The 23,601-nt window shown below is 32.9% G+C and overlaps 2 protein-coding genes and 1 long non-coding RNA gene across 11 annotated transcripts; 1 reads left to right on the top strand and 2 right to left on the bottom strand.

Moving 5' to 3' along the window:
* Window positions 1–32: 32 nt before the first annotated feature.
* On the bottom strand, window positions 33–2,890 carry LOC123889428. Of its 2 annotated transcripts, XR_006802541.1 has the most exons (5): window positions 1,586–2,884; window positions 1,086–1,224; window positions 912–1,004; window positions 644–709; window positions 33–302 (listed from the first exon to the last, which is right to left on the bottom strand). It is a non-coding gene; the product is annotated as an uncharacterized LOC123889428 (long non-coding RNA). The 2 variants fall into 2 exon arrangements; XR_006802540.1 differs by having other exon boundaries at window positions 1,086–2,890.
* A 2,621-nt stretch (window positions 2,891–5,511) lies between these two features.
* Window positions 5,512–9,511, top strand: LOC123889427 (DNA-directed RNA polymerase I subunit rpa43-like). Its single transcript, XM_045938768.1, has 7 exons — window positions 5,512–5,835; window positions 5,939–6,090; window positions 6,489–6,598; window positions 6,738–6,823; window positions 7,800–7,904; window positions 7,992–8,175; window positions 9,184–9,511. The coding sequence occupies exons 1-6, from the start codon at window positions 5,726–5,728 to the stop codon at window positions 8,128–8,130; spliced, it is 702 nt and encodes a 233-aa protein (XP_045794724.1). The 5' UTR covers window positions 5,512–5,725; the 3' UTR covers window positions 8,131–8,175; window positions 9,184–9,511.
* A 2,777-nt stretch (window positions 9,512–12,288) lies between these two features.
* LOC123889424 lies at window positions 12,289–23,359 on the bottom strand. Of its 8 annotated transcripts, none has more exons than XR_006802514.1 (9): window positions 23,059–23,359; window positions 21,398–21,488; window positions 20,163–21,281; window positions 19,369–19,444; window positions 19,156–19,233; window positions 18,844–19,065; window positions 18,592–18,763; window positions 18,153–18,258; window positions 12,289–13,542 (listed from the first exon to the last, which is right to left on the bottom strand). XR_006802514.1 is itself a non-coding variant. In XM_045938767.1 (4 exons), the coding sequence occupies exons 1-4, from the start codon at window positions 18,911–18,913 to the stop codon at window positions 12,667–12,669; spliced, it is 516 nt and encodes a 171-aa protein (XP_045794723.1). In that variant the 5' UTR covers window positions 18,914–18,983; the 3' UTR covers window positions 12,435–12,666. The 8 variants fall into 8 exon arrangements, 1 of the variants encoding a protein (XP_045794723.1); XR_006802517.1 differs by having other exon boundaries at window positions 12,289–12,905; window positions 21,398–21,472; XR_006802518.1 differs by lacking the exon at window positions 23,059–23,359 and having other exon boundaries at window positions 20,163–20,281; window positions 20,967–21,281; window positions 21,398–22,111.
* Between the last annotated feature and the right edge of the window lie 242 nt (window positions 23,360–23,601).

Here is a 23,601-nt window from a genome sequence, read left to right as displayed (position 1 = left end):
CTTAATTTGAAACTTAAAAACATAGTAGCAAATAATACAAAAGACAAAATTTATATTGATAAAGATATAAAAAGGTACAAAGAAGGCCAATAAGTATCATCAAGTTACATGAGTCTCCCATCCTTCACAAAACATACAAAGAAGCAAGACAACTTTGTGTCCAAGACAAAAACAAACTAATTATCCTAACTCACTAGATGATGTTCATGACACTAATTATAACAAGACAAACTAATTAACCTAAGCAAATCCTCCGCCAATTGCCAAACCAAGCAACCATCTTTCACGTTTTTAAGAAGTCCCTGAAAAATTAAAAAGAAGAGAATGGAAAAGTTTAGCAGTAGCTACATTTCATAACTTTGAGCCAATATCCAACTAAATTATCATGAGCAACAACATTCATATATAGTTCTCCTAACATGCTTATCAAAGACAAACTCAAACTTAGACATTAATAACATGTCCTCATATTACAGTTTTATTCCCAAGTTAACAAATGATTGACTGCACCAGTTACGGATTCAAGATGGAACTTCAGATACTGTCCTACTCCTTGCACCAGTTACCCACTTTAAAAAGATAAGAGTTTCCATGACATATGTAACTAAAACTGCTAAATCTATTGCAATAAAGTCAAACTTACCCCATATTCAGACACAGGGATACCCTGTTGGGCACGCACTTAGTGTGCTTGTCGTCGAGTCAACCACTGCAAGGGGTTAAACAAACCAAAATGATCACTGCAACAATCTAGATATGAAATAATGAAGATGAATACTATTCTTTTGCAGATATTCTATGTTTATAAGTTGTTTAGAACAAGAACAACACAACAAATGGAGTGAAAAGAGATTGTGACATGGTAATAATTCAAAGAAATATCTAATGGTTAATAGAGCACCAGCACTAACCATCCCCATTGACATGCAAGCAATGCAAAGAAGTCCACAGTAGCTAAAAAGTAACCAGATAAGGAATCCCCATTTCTGCCCCTATTCAGGCAACTGCAGATGATTATATGCATTATACATCATAAACTTGTTAACAAGAGTACAACTAAGATTGAATTTAAATGAAAAACATACACGACTCTTGGCACTGCTGAACCACATGGTACCAACTATAGTCCAGGACCAAAGAAATGGATAAAGAAGCAATGCAAGGATTGAAATGACAACTACTCTTCCATAGAAACGAGCATATCTCTGCTGCCACCCAAAATCTCTAGAAGCATATAAGAAGGGAAACAACGTGCAGATTAATTAGTACCGAGAATTGAGAAATTAAAACATTTTGACTTGGTTTCTATGATGCAACACAAAAAATCCCTAAGAGTTTTAATGTTGCTGCAAGCCCAAGCTAGGGATCGAACCCACGACCTTGGTTAAGCTAGAAGAGGCCTCAGAAAATTTTGTTCATGCTAAAGTTATAAAGTGCAGGTTTGTACATTTAGATATAGCTTAACTTCAATTACATAGATTAAAAGAAACACATTAGAACAATGAAACACCACATCTCATCTACCATAGTAATAATGAAGAAAACCAGCTAAATATATAAAAAGTGAATGAATGGAAGGGCTTACAAACCCATTCCTGCAGCAAACCCATCATCGACAAACATCAAGAGCCGGAAAACAAACACGGCAGTATAGTCCACCTGAAGAACATCAAGGGATTAATAATGAAGAAGATAAAATTCTAAACGGTCTTAAAAAGTAAAAATGAATAAATAGGAGGAGGAGTAAAGGAAGTTACTGACCACAATCCATATGTGCAATGAGTATGTACAAGAATGATGGCATTTCCAATTAATTACAACAATAACTCTACAAGTTCAAGTGTCAAGAATACAAGAAGACTATGTGGTAAAAAAAAAAGGTAACAATAAGTAGCAGAAATGCTACATACACACGCAATGGTGAATAATAGTACATAGTCTATGATAGGTAAATTTGAAAAATATGAAACTATAGTTTGGTCTATTATTTTTCATTTTCCAATTGAGTAAGAAAGTTAGGACAAACAAAATATGACACTAATCATAAGCTTATCCCGCAATATCCGCTCGCGTGGCTATGTAATTTTTGGACTCTTACCAATTTACATACACTTAAATTTTGAAGTTCAATTGACAAGGAACTTCATTACAGTCAAGTTGAATATGCATTGCATTACAAAGGGACTGCAACTGACAAGGAATTGCACAATTTATTTGTTCACTATCCATCCAATTTACACAATCAGACACAATCCAAATTATTTCCAGACAATATTAATCAGACGCAAGATAATCTATTTGTTCACTATCCATCCAATTTACACAATCCAAACTGACAAAGAATTAAAAATGATCACACAGAAAATATTACATTTGATACAATCCAAATTGACAAGGAATTTAAAGATCATACAATAGAAAAATCCAAAATGTAAAAGGAATCAACAACAATAAAATAAAGAGAGGGGAAATATTTACCTTCAAGCCTTCAACAATGGAAACAATATTCCTTCAATTTAGGATTTAGGGTTTAACAATGGAGGATTCGTCTGGGTTCAGTCAAGATGTGGTGAGAAGATGGTGGTTCGGTAGTAGGTGGTTTATTGGTTCTGAGATGGTGGTTTCTGGGTTTGAGATGGTGGTGATGGTGGCGATATGAGGGTTTGGGAAGTGTCGGAGGAGTCATCGGAGAGGTTGAGAGTGGTGACGAAGGTGACTTGACGTAAGAGAAGGCCGTCGATTGAGGAAGATGTCGTGGTGGTTGAGAAGTCGTGGATTAGTGAGGCCGTCGATAGGGGAAGCGGTGAGTGAGATCGGAGTTCGTCGAGACTGGAGAGTGAAGAATGAACGTGTGTGAGGGAGAAGGATTTCACAATATACCGCATATTATTTTTATTAGGGAGAAAGTGCTATCTAATATAATAGCGCTTTACAAAAGTGCTATCTAAGCTATATTTATTATAGCACTCGCACCAAAAGCGCTATTAAAGACTTTTGATAAATTTATTTCACTATTTACAATAGCACTTCTGTAGCAAAGCGCTATTATATGTATTTGGGTGACATCTTTAATAGCACTTCTGTAAAAGTGCTATTAAATTAGTGCTATTGTAAGCTAAAATTGTAGTAGTGACTGGACAAAATTGATGACGTGGCACATACAAGTGGAATGAATTCATTTTATATTTATTTTTTTATTGTCAATTCATTAATGATTGTATAATTATTATTTTTTTAATTAAAAAAAAAAACTGAAAAAAAAGAAGAAAAAAACGATAGTAATTGGGGTTGAAGGAGTTAGGATCCTCTCCATTTCCAATTCTTTCCATTTTCTCCATTATTATATAGTTTTGGGAATATAAATGCAAAAATGTGACATCAAGTGGGTCCAAATGTCATTTATACACCCCAAAATATTTAAAAACTTTGATAATGGAAGAAATGGAAAACATAAGAAATGGAGAGGATCTCAACTCGGGTTGAAGGTTCATCTTCTTCAATATTGCTATAATTTCATCCTTCTCTCCAAAAAAAAATCAAAAACAACATAAACCTGTCATCTTGAACGAAACCAACATAAACCTTCATCGTCACCTTCGCCGAAACCCACAGAAACCTTCATCGTCACCTTTGATTTTTGTTTTCAGATCTGGAAAATATTCATTAAACCTAAAGTTCCGGAAAATATTCCTTGTTAACACAAAAAAAGTTCATCAAACTGTAGATCTGAAAAATATTCATTAAACTTAAATTAATAACTCAAACCTTCATCCAAGAATCGAAGAGTTTTGGAAAGTTTTAATTTTTTGTTACTTTGGCTTAGTTTTGTATCGTATGGTTGTGGTTATAAAAGAGAAATAATTTAGGATTGTTAATAAGATGTGAAATTTGAGAGAAATTTGGGTAAGAAGATTTTGTTGATTGTGTGAGATTTGATTTGTGATTACACCGAGAAGAAGAAGAACAAAAATGTTTATAAATAAATTCTATTAACAATTTTTTTTAATTTCTTTTTCTTTTTGAAAAATTAATAAATATATTAAGTTATTTATCTACGTGGCACAAAAACTTTAATAAAAAATGAATGAAAAGCCACACATGCATCCCACGTCATCAATTTTGTCCAGTCAACATCCATGTTGTCGACTGAGGGGGGTAAATGATGGAATCTTCATTTTACAGGGGGTAATCACAAAAAAAATTTTTGCAGGGGGGTAACGCAAAACTGACCTATTTTGCAGGGGGGTAAAACCCTATTTACCCTATATTCAATTATTGTTTTTAAGTCTAAAAACATGAGTTTATTAAAATAAAATAAAAAAAGTCTAAAAATCTAAAGAAGGACCAAAACTGTGAAATATTAAAATGGAAAATCAATTTTGCAAGTGAGTAAAAATATGATAATGTCAAAACTGCAAACCGTCTCAACTGATTTTTTTTTATATGTACAAGTCAAAAATCAAATATTTAATTGTCTCATTAAGGGGCTCAAAAGTCATACCACTTGGACAAATTCATTAATCGTACTCTAATTTTTGTTAATAGTAGCTTTTAGAGTTTTTTTTTACGTCGAAAATGAATTTCATTAACAACAGTCAACAATAAATCAAAGATTGAGAGATTAAATGTCGCATATTGCCAACTACCTCCGGCAACAATCATAATGTCATGGGTGGGATGAGTACCTCAACTGGCTAAGCTAGTTGAGCTGAGGGTTAAAGAGCAGGAGGTCCAGGGTTCAAGTCCTGACAAAGGAGAAAAATCTAACATAACATTGTAATACTAACAACTAACATTGTTTGAGGAAAAAAAAAACTGCTTATAAAAAAAATCATAATGTCATTAACTAAGATATTGAACTCATGTGGTTAACGAGTTCCCATTATGACGAATCATTTGGGAAAACTCATGTTCGATTTATGGTGAGAATAGTTTTTTATAAACTTTACTTACTTTACGACTGAACTTTGAATTATCGTACTCATTCACACACAACAAAATTTAGGTGTAAGCCCGGTTCGACCAATCGGTCCGGTCCGATTTTTACAACATTGAAAGTAAGTGAAACAAAGAATTGAAAAAGTTTGATATAGTGGTAAAAAGACACTACCTTAAGAGGATGATAAATATAAAATATGTCAAATATAAACAAATACCAAGTATTGTTTGTCGTTGTAGTCCCATACCTTTAATTCAGATCATATACACGTTATAATCGGACCAGGATCTCCTTCCGTAAACAATACACAATTTTACACGATAAAATCAGTACTAAACAGACAATAACCGCGTGCAATCCTATTTTGTTGTAACCTTGATTTTTACATTTTTTTTTATAAATAATTAATCTAATCATATAAGGCGGAGTAAATAGTTCAACTGATTTGAGTTAAAAGTTAAAATGTTTAAAAGGTCACGGATGAAGTTACTTTTAAAAAAAAACATTAATCATATACGTATATTGGGCTTTCTCTCTATAAGCCTATAGGCCAAATCCAATAAACTAACCCTAAATCACACGGTCCATTACTATATCTAACCATCCCGTCCGTTTATGTTTGCTCTTTTTTTCTTCCACCTGGTGCCATCTTCACCCACTTCCGGCGACTAAAAGCGGCGGACAACCTTTTCTCCGCCGATTCAGTTTTTTCTATCCCAACCAAGTTAACTCCATTACACCAAAGTTAGTTCAAACTCAAAAACCTAACTCCGATTCCATTCACCAATGGAAGGGTTAAAGGTTTCAGAAGCTAGCTTAATAGTTTACATTCATCCTTCTAAAAGCAACCAAGTTTCAAAAGCTGTTCCTCGTGAACTCAGTTCTTTGCTTTTCACGTAACGTTTCTTTAACCAATTAGTTCAACACTTTCAAATATCTTCATCGATTTTACTGTGATTTTTTATTCAATTTTTTTTTGGCCGTGTTGTGTTTTTGCAGGTACAATGATATATTTGACGGTGTCGTTTTGGCTTATGATATTAACTCGTTAGACAAATGCGCGAAGATTCTTCCCGGTGTTTGTCCTTATTTCGGTGTTAATCTGAAGGTCAATATGTTACTTTTTTCTCCCAAGCCAGATATGCTTTTAGGTATTCTCAGTTGCTTTCTCAATGTTGATAATTTTGTTTTTGGTATTTGCAAACAGTAAAAAATATCTCCATTTTGAATGACATTAGACAATTTGGTCTTTCTTATAATTTTTAAGGACTAAGGACTAGTTTGAAAGTATGTGATATAATTCACGGGCTAGTAAGTGATTAAATTTAGTGACTGATTTGACCGTAAATTAGATACAAGTTAGAAGAAGGAGACCTAGTTGTTCGGCATAATTCGTAAATTGGGGTATTTTTTGTCTGTTTGGAATTTTTTGGGGTGTAACTGTAAGTGCTCAACCCCTATAATTTTAGGGGCGAATGGTTGATTTACTATAACAGAAATCAAGTTAGTTAATCAATTAATAGGGTTTTGTGTTGTGTTGTTTTTTCAGAAGGAAAGGTAGAGAAAATTACACATGACTCGATTCATGTTGTTGTGCTTGGATTTTCTGCTGCAATTATAGCTGAGAAAGATATCAGGGCAGAGTTCGTATATAGAATGGTGAGTGTCATGACGGAATGTTTTGGTATTTGCTGTTGTCTTGTGTTTGCATTATGAATAGATTATGTAGCTGTGTGCCTGTTGTTTTATTAATCGGTAGAGGTGATATGTTCTGTGTGTGTGATTTTTCCTTTTGTAGAAACACGAGAAAGGAGTGTATGCAAGCAAATCTCACAAGCGACATGTGATAAAGAAAGAGACCATGATTCGATTTATGGTGAAGAGGTGACTTCCTTTTAAATATCTCCAAATAAGATAAGATAATATTAGATTTTATCATTTGTGGGTTTAGTACCATTTGTACGTTTTGCCCAATATATAGATAATTCACTTTGCTGTTAAAATAAATAAATATTAGATTTTATCAATGCACAAAGTCCTTGCAATTCCATGTGAATCTGTTTTGATATAATGCTGTTGTTGCTTTGGTTTCTTTTGTCTGATCATGTGTTGAAAAAAGCTTTAATGAAAAAGCTTCAAATATATGTACATTTGTACGAGTAGTAACTAATACTATAACCCTGTACCACTGTATTATTGGTTGTACTGGCAAATGAATTTATTCATAAAGAATTGGCCAGCATATCAATAAATCTGTGGAGAGTTGCACTTCATCTACTAACATATATAGATCCATTTCCATGTCTTTGGATGGATATCTAGTATCTTCCATGAAGGTTTGCCTGTTCTTTGCATAAATCTTTGTCATATTTTGGGTCTTGTCTGGAAACAAACTTGCGCATACATTCTGCTATAACCAACCCCGAATGCACCAAAAAGTACAGAAGTTATTACACAATGACTGAATTTTGGTATCATCTTTCCAAAACCTACGTGAATATTGCTCCTTGTCGATGTTTATTCACCTACATCCTACATCCTGTCATTGCCAACTCATAGACTCACATCTCTTCTGAAAGAAAGTGAAATATTCAAATAGACTATTATTGTTTACTCTTAATAGTAATATTTGTTTATTCATAGTGAATTTAACTGTAAGAGTTTTATGTATGCTTCTGCTAGTTGTTAGCCTTCGTTACATGTTGAAAAACTTTGGCGATTATGTTGTATTGCCACTTGCCACTTGTTCATTGATAGTATAACTACAAATAGTTTTACAATGACCCTGGTTAAAATTTAAACTTGGGTTATGAGTTGAACATTGACTCCTATGATTAATTTTGGTGATTAATTGTTGCAGCTTTGATGAGGAAACACTTCAGGTTTATGGATCTCTGGTTCCTGACAACACAGGAAGCATACATTGGTTGGATAAGAACTTGGAAGTTGTTTCTCATCCTGATAGGTTTTTCTCTTCTAAATATTTGTTATGTCTAAAGAATATTCTTAAAGTATATCTGTTTGTGCTTATCTATCTTAGAAAATTTCACAGGAGCACAAAAAAGAGAGAAAATGAGAGACAACCCTTAATGTTAGATAATAAAGATGCTTTAGATGGGGAACCGTCAACCGTTGACACTGTCCAAAAACTAAAAAAGTCGAAGAAGCAAAAAGTCAGAGAAGAATCTTGAATGCTGTATTGGAATCTTATTCTGTAATGCAACTTATATTCACAGGTAAAGTTTCTATTTTAATTGAAAGGATTATATATTATGCCTAGAAAATTGATGACGATGTATTGTTTGGTGATTTTGTTTCTGCATAAATGTTTTATTTTTTATAGTATAACATTTGCTTATATGTACGTTGGAAATTTATAAAGGTCAATGTGTGATGAAGGAAACATTGTGTATGCTGACTGCAGCCCTTTATAATACTCTTAAACACCTTGAATCACAATAGGATTTCCACTTCCCTACTTTGTTCAGCTTGGTTAGGTTCACTGGTCAACCAGGACCCATGTTTACCCCCTAACATATACCCTTTTCAAATTTGAGTGAACAGAAAAATGAGAAAAATTTATAAATTTTCTTAAAGAGGATATTTGTCTTTATAAAGTGTACCTAAATTGAAGTGTTTCAAAAGCAGAGATCATAGAGTTTTAGGTCTAACTTAAGGCGTGGAGGACCCAAAGGTAAGACCGTCATTCCCTTTTAAATGTAGTGTTGTAGACTGAGTATATATATTTTCTGTTTCTTTGTTCTCTTGAGGCATATGAAAGGGACTTCTTTGTTTTATGGCAAGTGTAAACTATGTTGTTTTGCAAGTACAGAGAATAATTTGTGAAACATTTGCTTATATGTACGTTGGTGAAATTGTTTACACTTGCCATAAACTTAACCGTATAAAAAAAAAATTGTGAACCTTTGTAAAATAATTTGATGTTCAACATAATCCGCAGTTGAGTGTTATGACTTAGAGCACCCTTTGATGTTAAATTATTTTGCTATGTAACACAACTGTGGCGCCCCATTCAAATGAGGTTAACTATTTATGTTAGTCTCTGCTACTTCTCAATCATAGTTCAAAGATGACGCGTGTAGAATTGTACTTGTGTAAATTCAATTTTTTTTATACTTCTAGCTGAATTAGATTTTCAGCATTTATATTTGTTTCACCTCATTCATTTGTTTTAGAGAATGGTCAATGCATATAATCTGATTAATGGCAATTTTACAATGCAGAGTAGCTAAGTTTATGGTGGAAGAGTTTGGACTCGCCATCCAATGTTAAGTATACTATTTTTTTTAAGGACATCCAATGTAGAAAACAAATTGGCATGACATAATGTGGTTTGCTTCAGCTTTGGGAAATATGTGCTCTAGTTGTTTCAATTAGAATACATTCTTTTCAAAATGCATGATGGTATTTTGATGTACCTTGCTTCTAGTTTAAAGAAATTTCAGGTTGCCATCTTTTGTTATTTGTAACAGCATGGATTCGTTTGGAAGTGAGACCTAATATTGTAAACTAACCACTTAATCAGAAAAGATGGCATGATTAGTGGACTGATTTAGTTTGATTACATTTTCTTCTTCTTTCGTTATGATCACGTCAGATGTATAAATACTGAAATGGTCTTCCACCTTTTTACCATTGATCTTTATATTATTACTACAAAAAATTTGGAATAAGTTTCCTACTATTTTACCAACTTCTTCTCTGACAAAATATTGAATTTTATTTTTTAAAATATATTTTTATTGAAAGTAAAATAAATCAGAAAAATGATGAACATCTTCATTATCTTGTTGAATTAAAAAAATGTTGACTCAAATATACCTCTAAATATTATAAATCTATGTTATATTAAACTCACTCTTCTTCTAAACACAAAAATCGAAACTCCCAAATTTTCAACAAAATTGTAAAAACCCATATTCAAATCTGGGTTATCATGAGGGCAATTCTGAGGAATGCAGGTGTAATTTGGTGCTCCTGATAAAGGGTTACAAAATTTCATGACTCCTTTTAAATCTTTTCATTTTCTCCGCCTATTTCTAGGAGTCCATACGTCACTGACGCATTAGAATTCAACTATGACATCAGAACATAGTAATACAAAAATCAAACTCAATTAGCATTTAGCAAAGATAAAATTTGGTTCCTCAATTATGAAATTGTGGATGGTACTGCCAATTTGAGCTATCAATTTATCTAAAAGAGTTATTAATGCATGGTAACATCAAACCCAAGCTACTGTTCTGTGGGTTTTTCGATCCTCAAAGCACATCATTTGCAAAACTGCATCCACAGTGTGAAAAATTGAATATGAGATTTTTAGGGTTTATTGAAAACTTGAGAGTTTTGATTTTTATGTTTAGAAGAAAGAAGATATTGATGAACATAATATTGATTCTTGAGAAAACCTTTTTTGATTTAAAGAACATGATGAAGATTCAAGAAGATGTTCATCGTTTTTCTAAATCTTTTATACTTTTAAGGGTAAATAGTGTTATACCCCCCTGCAAAATAGGCGAGTTTTGCGTTACCCCCTGCAAAATTTTTTTTTGAGATTACCCCCTGCAATGTCAAGATTCTTTGCGTTACCCCCCTGGCTCAACAAGTGGGCATATGACATGGAAGAATCTTGACGTGGCATGACACATAGAAATTAATTAATTTTTTATTTATTTTTAATTGCCAACTCATTAATTAATGTGAGTTTTTAATTAAAAAAATGAAAAAAAAACTTAAAAGTTGTTATATTTTTATGAACTTACTTAAAAGAAAGTTTTTTTTTTTTTTACTAAAAGTTGTTATTATATATATATAAAAAAATTCTTATATATATATAATAACTAATAATAGAGTAAGCAAAAAAAAAACGAAGATGAAAAAAAAACTAATAATAATAATAGTAACAAAAAAACTAATAATAATAATAATAATAACTAATAATAATAGAGTAACAAAAAAAAAACACTGCAATCACATAGTAATGCAAGAACAATCGCTTTGCCCTAACCCCCAAATTGAAATTGAAAACGAAGAACAATCGCTGCATATGAACGGAACGAAAAAAAAAAGTTTCTTTAAATAAAAAAATTTCTTTAAAAAAAAGTTTCTTTAAAAAAAAAGATTTCTTTAAAAAAAAAGTTACCGTAAAAAAAAAAGTTTCTTTAAAAAAAAAAGTTTTTTTCATTTTTTTTTTAATAAAAAAAATAATAATTACTGAGTTGGCAATTAAAAATAAATAAAAAATAAATTAATTTCCACGTGTCATGCCACGTCAAGATTCGTCCATGTCATATGCCCACTTGTTGAGCCAGGGGGGTAACGCAAGGAATCTTGACATTGCAGGGGGTAATCTCAAAAAAATATTTTGCAGGGGGGGTAACGCAAAACTCGTCTATTTTGCAGGGGGGTATGACACTATTTACCCTACTTTTAATAAAAAAAATTAAATTTAGTATTTTTTTAATAAAAAAAAAAAACTCGATTGTTAGCTAAAGCGTGTAACGTACTCCAAATTTCCAAGTCTTCCCTCTTGTCTCTCTCATCACCTCACCTCAGCTTGGAAAATGGAAAATCATATCCATCATTTTTCTTTGACTCGGCATTCTTCTTCTTCTCACAATTCATGTACTATTTACTTACACTCTCTGATTCTTATTCTACACAACACATCCCTTTTTGTTTCCTAAATTGGTTTTGCTAATAACCCAGGTGAACTTTTTAATACCCATATGCAAAATTCATGTGATTTTTAAGTTTTTGCTTCTATTTATTCATGCCAAAGAAAAATTTACTGGTTTCTAAATAAATGTACTTTTATGCTTGTTTTTTTTTTCCATATCTGTGTAGTAGTTTTTTGGTGTAAATAAACTGTGAATTTTGGTATGAAGGGAAAAAAATTGTTGCTTTTATTTATTTATTTTATATACATATTTTTTGTTTATGATTTACTTGGTTGTTGCAGTGAAGTTTTGAATTGTGTTGATGCTGTTTATTGAATTTTGTTGTTGGGTGTGTATGTGTTCTTAGGAGGATTACAATGCTAAGCTAGGCACAGACTCTATAATTTCTGCTGTGGATTGCATTATTAGATACCAACCTGAGTGAAGTATCTGAATAACTTGGTCTTAGCTTTTTTATGTGTGTTTGGGATCTTTGGTGAAGATGGTTTTGAGTAGTAGAATTTTCAATACTCATGTTATTGTTAGTTTCTTTCTGCTGATTAGTTGTAGCATGACCTATGGTACTGAAAGTGACATCGCCTGCTTAAAAAGCGTACACGAATCGCTAAAAGACCCAAACAATTATCTTGAAAATTGGAAATTTGACAATATTGAGGAAGGGTTTATTTGCCAGTTCACTGGTGTTGAATGTTTGCATCCCAATGAAAATAGAGTCTCGAATCTCAAACTTTCTAATATGGGACTCAAGGGCGAGTTTCCTCAAGGCATTCGAAATTGCACAAGCTTAACGGGATTAGATTTTTCATTAAACAGCCTCTCTAAAACCATTTCAGATGATATATCTATTCTTGTCAACTTTGTGCTCACTCTTGATCCATCTTCAAATGATTTTCCTGGATCGATACCTGTGTCGCTTTCTAACTGTACCTATCTTAATAGTCTTAAGCTTGACCAAAACCAACTTGCCGGTCAAATTCCTCCGGAATTTGCTTCTCTCACACGGCTTAAGACGTTTAGTGTTTCCAATTATCTTTTGTCAGGGCCGGTTCCGAATTTTAAACCAAGTTTAATCCCTGAAGAAAGTTTTGCGAATAATTCAGCACTCTGTGGCCGTCCCTTGAAGGCTTGCACGACATCTTCGAAGACTAACACTGCGGTTATAGCTGGTGCAGCTGTTGGTGGTGTGACTCTTGCAGCATTAGTAGTGGCCGTTGGATCGTGCTTAATATATGCGCCCTGTTTCACACAGGAAAAAGGAAAAGACCCTGAAGGAAATAGTTAGTTGAGTCAAGAAATGAGCTAAATGAAAGATATGCAAGAGAATTAACTCACATACTTGATGATTTACGGTGTTTGTGCAGAGATATAAGATTATGTGTATAATATGACGTTCGTGTGAGTAAGCAATAGCATGAAATTTTTTGAAGAAATTTGTAATCTAGCATTAGAAAACTTTTTTGTTTTTTGGTAAAAAAAATGTAGTAACTAATGCTATAAAATTTCTTATCATGTAGACATGATAAGATAAATGTTTATTTTATTATTATCATATCTTATCCAACTAATTATCCAATCTTATCTATTATATCCCACACATCCTTAAGAGTTTGTTTGATATAAAATGTCTTGTACATACGAGGAAAGAGACGACTAAACTATGTTTTGCATATGGGATCTACAAAAGGAGACCCGTTTTCCCTTCCGCCTAGATGCAATATGAAATACTCCAAAAGAGAGAAAAAATTCGCCTGAACCACCGTTGTTCCCCAAGCTACTTATGAATTGCATACCAAACCGCACCTCCAAATTCACATTTGTAAAAAGGATGTCATCCGGCTTCCCTTTTCAATGGACACCAAAGGCAACTCGTCGCTTCCAAACTCCAAACAATCTCTCTTCCTCCTACTTTTTTGCAAGTACAATACAAAAAAAAAAAACTTAATATTTTTAGCTTAATGTTGTAATATTAAATATTATGAACCTTTATAAAATAATTTAATAGTATTTAACATGTCCATGCCACAAACAAGTGTTATGTTATGAGCACCCTTCGACGTTGAATTATTTGGCTCAGAATTTAGTTATTTATAAAAATATTTTTATTTTTATATAAGCCAAAATGAATTCTTTTTATCTTTTGGTTCCCGGGTGGCCCACTTTCTTACTTGTCGCAACCGTCTCTCAATTGCTAAATCATCGGGAACACTTCTGTGGTGCCCCATTCAAAGTGATCTGTTGAAACATAGATGATATTTTCTCTTTAGGCCCCTCATGGGTCTTTTTCACCCTCTGGATTTTACTTTTTTGCCCTTCAATAAAAACTTCGGTTTCTACGAATCAAATTTTTTTTGCCTTTAAAAAAAAATTCGATTTCTGTTAACATAGATTGGCCATTTTGTTGAGCTCACTATTTATGTTCTGCTACTTCTTAATCATTGTTCAAATATGACTTGTAGAATTGTATAACTGGTCTAGATTCAATTTTTTTAATACTTTTAGCTGAATTAGTTTTCTACTGTATAGCATTTATATTTGTTTCACTTCATTCATTTTTATTTATTTTTTAGAATGGGCAATGCCTATAATCTGATTAATTAATCGCAATTTTACAATGCAGAATAACTAAGTTTATAGTGGGAGTTTGAACTCGCCATCCGATGTTAAGTAGACTAGTACTCCCTTTAGTCTTTAATATAAGAAGTTGACTTTTTAGATACATTGAAAAGTAAATATATCTAGTCTATAATATGGTCTAGATACATCGTAACATTTGAGTAATGTTACACCGCTCAATAACGCTTTAACGAATACAAATTTTACAAAATTTCATTAAACATTTGAGTAATGTTACATTGCTCAATAATACTTTAACGATATTTTACAAAATTTCATTAAATCGAAAGTTTATAACATATAGATCATATATGTTAAGTTTATATCACTAGATTTTGTAAAAATTGTATTCGTCAAAGCGTTATTGAGCGGTGTAACATAACTCAAATGTTACACCGGTGTAATTTGGTCTCTCCCCATATATAGGAGAGATCAAATTATACCGGTATAATTTTAAAAAAGTTTCACTCATTAATATCCCTTAATTTTATTTTGATCTTTTTTTTTTTTATTTTGATGTAATAGCTATTAAAGAATCACTTATAGACTCACATGACATGATGACTCTAATATATTAAAGAATTTCCTTGTTTATTTTCTTGCCTTCCTTTTTTGCATTAATAAATTGCAAGTATTTTTTTTCTGTTTGAATCAGCATTACAGAATCATAATACTACTAAGTTATTTTTTGGTTACAAACATAACAATACAATTATACTATTTATGGCCCGTTTGGTGCGCATGATAGGATAGTGATAGGATAAGATATAAAACAAAATAAGGATATGATAGAATATCAACAGGATAACTGTTATCCTCAGTTATCATATATTGTGTTTGGTGCACACAGGATAACAAAAATGATAACTATTATATCATGTTTTTAATACATACTTGCTCATAATAAACATAATAATATAAAAGTGTAACACAGATTAATTATCTTGTTCATTTTAACATAACTAAGACACTCTGAGGTGAGCCGGTCTCAGAGGCCTGACATATCCATCGTCGATGATTATACGCATCGACACGGCATGAAGCTCACAATCGGAACATGATTGGATTCCTTGAATCCCATAACGTGGTACATAAGTAACCACCATGATTGACTGACTTTCTTAACTTAACTTAATTATCTTGATTGTTATCTTGCCCTTAATTTCCCTCCCTGGGGTAACTAACTTGTCCTGATTTCCTGATTATCATAACTTAACGTGTAATTAACATTTTAATTAAGCATTACACTTATAATATTCACAGAAAAGTATCTAGGAAGGTATAGGATTGAAAAGTATAAAATAGTTCCAAATTCTAAATATGCAAAGCTCTGAACTGGTATTCTCACTTAGCAAGAGTCAGCTCGCTTAGCGAGAAACGGCCAAAATGTTCCAACATCCAAACGAGAGAACACTCTCTTAGTGAGCTTATCAGTTCACAACTCTGTTTTGCGATTTTCATCAGTTTTGCATAAAATTCATTCCTAACCATGAGTATCACAGCGTGTAATGTAACGACCCATTTTTCGTATTCGTATATTTTATTAAATGTTATTTTATTTATTAATTGGCTTTTATTATTTTAGTGAGCGGCGAATAATTATTTAGCCGAACGTAAGTTATTAGACGCGAGAACCTTGGTTTTGGGCTTAAGGGGCGTGAGAGGCATTGGGCCTAAGCCAATTGGGCTTGGTTCATGACAATGGGAAGTAGTATAAGTAGCAAGTCAAACACATGAATAGTATCACAATTCATTTCTTTGAGTTTTGAGTGAGTAAGAACTAGAGCAAGATAGAGCTAAGCTAGGGTTTGATCAAGAGAGAAAGCTTGAGCAAGAGAAGGCTTGGATCATCATCTTTGTTTAAGGTAAGAGATTAGAATTCATGATTCTTGAGTGGCAAGGAGAGGGGAGATTGTCTATGTCTCCATTCCCGAACTCTCCCACTCAATTTCTTTTAGACTTTGATTAAGCTTTTGTATGTGAGTATGATGTTCTCCATCATCACTTTGTATGTGTTAATCACTAGTTTGATTTCATGAAAAATATGCATGTATTTGGATCATGTTGAAAAAGTTTATGAAAGTTACTTAAAACCCAAGAAATTGGCATGATTTTGATTATTTGAGGTATTTGGATGTTTGGAAGGGATGATTAATGTTCCTTGATACCATATATGTTTGGAATGACTGTTTATAAGAATTTATAACATGTTTGGATGAATTTTTGAGTTGATTCAATGTTAAACCGTCTTAGAAAGCTCAAGAACAGATTTTCTTTCTGGTGTAGTTCGCTGAGCGACCAGGAGTTCGCTACAGCGAACCTGTTCGCCACAAGCTCGCTACCTGTTCGCCATGTACCTGTAATCCTCTGATGTAGTTCGCTACAGCGAACTGAGCTTCGCTTAGCGAATAAGTTCGCTACCTGTTCGCTACGGCTTCGCTTAGCGAACAGTACTGAACCTGCAACTTTTGTTAATAGTTGTAAGTGTATTTAGGCACTTGTAACATGGTTTAAGGGTATCCTTACATGATTGTTGATACATGTTGATGCTGTTAATGCTTATTGTTAATCGTTATATGATTCGCACGCGTATGCAATGACTTGTAGTTCAAGTGACTATGTTTATGTTTTGGCATTAATTTGTAATGTTAAGTGAATGTGTTAGGATTGTGTTCCCGCATTCATAAAAGTGTAGCTTCGAGCTAGAGAATATCATATGGTTGATATGTGTATACATACATGCATTCATAATTGTATGTGAACATTGGAAACTTGGGTTCCAATAACGAAAATGGATTATGTGTCCATAATGAAGCCGAGGATCGGATTAGATGAATCCATGAGTCCGGAGTTGCTATCCAACAGGATATAAAACTGTGTTGGCTTATCCAAGGGAGATAAGATGGTTCGGTAAGTTCCGACATATCCAGCAAGATATAAAACTGTTCTTGGTCCACCGTTGGTGAGACACCTTGGTACCACATGCATTTAGTCATGTCTAGGGATGGCATGACAGTGAATTGATTGGCATTAGATACATTAGGGTAAATGCGCATATATTTGATAAATGGTATGTGACATTATCTGGTTGAATTGTGTTAAACTTTATAAATTGATAACTGTTTAGTACGACGTTTTGGCGTGAGTTAGAATATGTATGATAGTTCGAAAGTGTAAGGCCTTTCTTATACTCGTATGATATGCGATTATGTTTTCTAACTCTCTGCTTTGTGTTATTTGCTGGACCTTTGGGGGTTCAGATATTCAGGCTGTGGACTGTGCCGACATTTAGACTGCTGTTTTAGCTCGGTGTTGAAGTACCTTTTGGTGAGGAGACTTAGCATAGATTTCTCCTTTTAGTACTAGCTTTTGACTAGAGGTTGTAAATAGTAAATGCTCTGGTAATGTAACATCGAGTCGGGGTTTTCGCTTGGATTTCATCGTATATCGGTGTTACCTTTTTGATATGCTAGTTCTTGTATAAGTGACATCCTTAGGGATGAATATGGCTTATGTATATATATATATGTATATATATGCATGCATGGTGTGATTGAATCCGCTGTTGTTTTTCATGTTAAACTTCATGACGCTCTGTGTGTGTATGCTTGTGTTTTAATTACCGCGTGGCACTCTGCCTTTACACTTGTTGAAAAGTTTTTAAAATTACGTTTTTAAGGGTAGTATGAGTTAGGGTGTTACATGTAATAAATGATTAAAATGGAGAGAAGCTTTGGGATTAAGCTCCTCTCATACACCACTTGACCCTAACTTATGTTATCATGCAATAATTCATAATTGGGGACACTAACATAATATATCTAGTGTTATCATACATAATTTATTTGGGCAACTAAAGTGCTATGCTATCTAAAGGTTGAGCTTCTAAGGGAACCCACCTGAAAAGAAGCTTGAACAATAACATCGACACTTCCAGAGCTCGCCGAAACACATAATTTGCAACAGAAATGCTATAAACCCATAATCAGAATTTTCTGCATAATTCTGCATCAGAGCACCAACTTCAAAAATTATTAATAAGAATATCAACTAAAGTATATAGGGCCAATTACTTAGTAATTCACATTTACATTGTTGCTTAACAAATACTCCCTCCGGTTTCATATATAAGCAAAATATGACTTTTTAGATTCAATGTAAAACATCACTTTTACAATGAAACCGAAGGGAGTAGGCTGCATGGATGTAAGGAACATGTCAACAAATGAACAAAGAGATTGGTCGATATAGGATGTGCAATAGATCTTAAAAATAAAGTGTGCAGTTATTTGATCAGGCAGGCTGGCATACACATGTGAAGCATACATAAAAACTCACTCATTCAGGATTTTTTTTTGAGACACGTTGGAAACAGAAGGAATGAGAAACTTAGACGAAAACAGAAGCACCAATAACTCTCCCTTAGAACGGCGCTGATTGCTTCTTTTGTTCTTTTTTCCGCTTGGCTGATAAACTGTCAATGGAAGTCTCCATTGGTGTGGTGTGGCCCCTGCAAAAAGTTAATGACCACATGAACTACGGTAATAACCAAGGGGCATATAGCTCGGTGAATTTTTATCAAGAAGGAACCTTTGACATTGAAATAACACCAAGTAAGTTTACTGCACTTTTTCTGGCAGTGAATAAATCCTCCCTCCATCCACTAACTTCGTTCTGAATATAAAATTTTGATCAGAAATGACTACAAATTATCTAAAACATTAACGAAAAAAATGGAAGATTTCGCAGTATATCTGAAGGAAAATTCTTCCGTATATACTCATCAGCATCTTCTTCCCAATCTAACATGTCCTGCAAATTGCATTACCATAAGACATCAATGAAAAAGGGTTTCTTAAGAAAAAAGTCCATCCCTATTACTTTTTTGAAATAAATTCTAACCTATTCATTCATGACCAATGCTGTGAAGATTTCATATTCCAATAAAGCTGTAAAATGTGGACAAACTAACCGCCATCCCTGTGTTATAATTTAAATATAACGTCTTTAAAGACATATTTTGAAGAATATATCAATTACAAAATTCAAAAAATCCTAACAATTAAAACAAACACTAAAAATAAATTGCAAGTGAATAAAATTGATATAACCTACTGGGCCAGTCTCCAGCACCATTTGAAATTACATCAAAACCAAGGTAGACAATCCTCTCTAAAAGGAAAGGAAGTCTCTGCAAACGGAATTACACTGTTCAGATTTCGAAATGACAAAAAATATAATTATAAAATTAAAGTTACGCAAGTAAAATAAAAAAGAAAAAAAGGTTACACAAGTCTAGAATCAAGTTATAGATAACAAAAGATTTGGAAACCGTGTGGAAAATGAATACAGCAAGCATAACCATTAATCAAGCCAACTACTAATCAGATATTAAGAACAAAATTTAACAATATCATCTTACGCTGGTATTTTTGCTAAATTTGAGTATGCTTAGAGTAAAATTTATAATATCTGGCTTTATTATACAATACCAATCATGCATATAGCCAGAAATTTCAAAATTTAATGAATAATAACTTAAATTAGAGATGAGCCTAGCATAGATTCAAGCAGCATGACAAGTTTCATTATATTTCAAGCCAAGTTTAAAGAGAAATATCATTTGTTCCTTGGTTAGGCTTTTGCAGATACATAGCCTCTAAGCAAAAGTTACAATTATAATATGATACAAGGGTCATGCAATGAAAAGTGATAATGATTCATGACAGACAAGTAGCATATTCTAACATGGTGAACAATAATAATATGACAACAATTGAAAAGATAAAAGCAAGTACATAGCAAAGTGCACAACCATCAGACTAAAAACTGTAGAGAATAGAGATAACTTGACAAAGGAAAGTAAAAAAGATGCCTTTATCTTTTGATAACTAGGACCATGATCATACATTAATGTTGTCATACATTTTGAGCATTTTTCATTCCTTTTGCCAACAACTCCGCCATGACAGCATTGAAAACTCTTGCGCCTCTGAAGTGCAATTTTTGTTATCTGATTTGAGTAAAACTAAAACAATGGTTAAAGAATCTAGATATTTACCATTACCTGAGGGGAAAAAAAATGCATGGTTAGCATCCTGTATAGATGTTACAAGGAGAACAAGTACTGTTGAACTTGAACCCATAGATTCTACACAAGTGCACAATGGTTATAATATTATTCTACACCTGGCCCATATGTTATGTTCTCCGCCGGTCGGCCCAATCTGGCCTTGCTCGACTCGCTCCCCTCATACTCGATATGTAACCATAAGAGGAGGGGAGGGTGTCATCGAGTTGGGTAGACCCAAGATCCATCATATGACTGATAGAGGACCATGACAGGAAGCTTACTGCCAGGAGAGGCCAGATTCCACTCAGGAGCAACGATACATGTCAATAATACACAACTAAAGAGGTGTATCACTTCACATTATATGACATTTTCTAACTACATTCAGGTATCTAACAAAGTTCAATGTACGAGAATTGTAAGCAACAATTCCTATTGAAATTAGAAATCCTCAAGGCAGAAAAAATGGATCATTCCTTAGAAATCCAACTTTGAGCTACAACAATATGCTTGAAAAAGACCTCATTTAGTAGGAAGATGAGAGACATAATTTCTTTCAACCAATATACTTTTCTAATACAAAAGTATCATATAAAAGTATGATTGGTTTCACTATCTAAATATTGGATCGGGATGTAACCTTTATATCTTCTATCATGCCTTCAAAATCCAACCCAACTGTTTTGGTGTCATAAAATCGGTACTGAGACCATGGTACTCCAGCATCGTTGAAAATATTCTTGTGATTACCTGAAAGATAACAACGTTAACAGGTACGAACTCCCTTGAAACAAAAATCATGACCAAGTTAAACAGTTAAACAGAGAAAGGAAAACAAATGCACATCCCATGTAGGATTTGATATCAAAACTTTTGCCCTGGGAAAATATCGTTTTATCAGTGCTGCACCTAGTAGCAGAGAACCAGATCCTGAAAGACCTTGGACAGTGGCAACCTGGTTGAAAAGTAAAAAGAAAAATATTGATTTCTTTCTTGTTTGTTTCTATGATCTGACAACGAATAAATGTTACATCCTTCAAAGCAATTATATCTTCTAAATCCACTACATACTCTTATGCTGTTTGATTGCTGGATTGTCTGCTCCGTGTAAGAGTTCTGCAGTTGCCTTATTAAATGCATTCAAACCTTCAATTGGGAGATACTTTATTTCCAAGTTAAAACCATTGTTACTAATCTAAAACCAACAGTTTAATCATACAAAAAATTGCATACGACCTGTAAGACAATGGACTAACCTGTAGAAGGACATCAAAACAATTTGAAAATATAATTCAGCATTTCTAAAATCGTTCATACTATGGTCACTCAAAGCATAATTTCATTCATAAGATCTTAACAAACATTCAAAAACTACTAATTCACACTATCTTCCATAATCATTAAAACAACATCTAAATTAGTAACCAAAAGAATCACATCTATATTATATAAAAGTAAATACAACGATGATGATAGTCATAATAATAATAATAATAATAATAATAATAATAATAATAATAATAATAATAATGATGACAACAAAAATTCAGATTTGATTAAAAGATATCTCTCCTTAAAATAGTTCGGTTCTGCCAATAAAAATGTTAACTTAGAAAACTTGCCACAGAGTAAATTATCTACTACAAACCCTGAAAGAAGAAATCTCACACAGTCAAGTACCAACAAACACTGCTAAGTTTTTCTTTTTTCAATTTAACTGTAAGCTAAGTTAATTTGCAACTAATTGAGATGCAAAACAATGGACTAAACTGTAAGACCTCCAACAAACACGCTATTTAGGGGGGGGGGGGGGTTTGCAAAATGGAAAAAATTAGGACTAACTTGAAACCTAAAATAAACGTAAGGGACCAAATTGATACTTTTTAAACGTAAGGGACCAAATTGAAACCTAAAATAAACGTAAGGGACCAAATGTATAGTTAAGCCAAAAAAAATATATATAATATAAAAAATTAAATCAAAATACTGAACCTTTCATTAAAATATAGCAATATAATTCAGTTAGCTCACGGGGACCGTTTAGCTGAGCTTCTACAACTACTTATAATTGGAATTGGGCCTATAAAGAATGGCGGTAATATTATTAGTTGCCTTAATATTATAACTTTTACTGATTCTAGTAAGTAGTAACAAGATTCACAGGACTATTTAATACATTTTGCAACATTTTTATATCAATAATTCAGTTTTCTTCTACTCCCTCCAGTCTCACAAATTTTCACTTTTTAGGTTCATTCAATTATTAATGTATCAGGCCAATATTATGACCACATATATTAATAATTGAATGAACCTAAAAAGTTAAAAATTGATTATATATCGGACAGGATGGAGTATTATTTATTTGGCTTAAGCAGCTAGAAATATTAGACTAACACATTTTAAATGTGGAGGAGCATGAAATCTCATGTTCGAATCCTAGCCACTACATATATACGTCCTGAAGCAACCAATTGAGTTGGAAAACAACTAAAAACACTAAAAAAAGTGAGCATAAACAAGGAATTCATGCGAAATTATTCATTATGATCTACAAAAGGAAAAAACACATTTAAAAATACAAAATTCCTAACAAAGTTAAAGTGAAAATACATAAATACAAAATTAATTACCAGAAAATCTCATATAATTGTCAATACATCAATATAATTTAGATAAAATTAAACAGGTGTTTATTTTTAGATGAAAGCTAAACTGATAAATTGTTTTACCTTAGGTGTCGTGTCGTCATAGCAAACTTGGTGTCTCTGAGAGTGAGTCAAAGCAAAGAACAAGAAAATGAAAAAAGGAAAATGCTACCACAACCACCAAACTGGCTTAGTCAACTGTTTGGATTTTGGTTTGTCGTGGACTCGTTTGTCACGATCATTTTTTTTAGGGAAATCCAATTTTATAACTCAAAAAAAAAAAATGGAGAAGACAAATTAGTTCCGGACAGAAAATAAAAGTCAAATGCATCGGATTTGTTTAACCAACAACTGTTATGAACACAAGATATATTTTTTTTTTACAAAATTGAAAGTCAGCCATTTTGCCACTGTAACACCCTAACCCATACTACCCTTAAAAACGTAATTTTAAAAACTTTTCAACAAGTGTAAAGGCAGAGTGCCACGCGGTAATTAAAACACAAGCATACACACAGAGCGTCATGAAGTTTAACATGAAAAGCAACAGCGGATTCAAACTAACCAAGCATGCATATATATACATATATATATATATATATACATAAGCCATATTCATCCCTAAGG

The sequence above is a fragment of the Trifolium pratense genome, linkage group LG6, assembly GCF_020283565.1.
Source record: "Trifolium pratense cultivar HEN17-A07 linkage group LG6, ARS_RC_1.1, whole genome shotgun sequence".
Taxonomy (NCBI): domain Eukaryota; kingdom Viridiplantae; phylum Streptophyta; class Magnoliopsida; order Fabales; family Fabaceae; genus Trifolium; species Trifolium pratense.
Note: the sequence above shows the minus strand (reverse complement) of the source record. Positions and strands in the feature narration are given on the sequence as shown.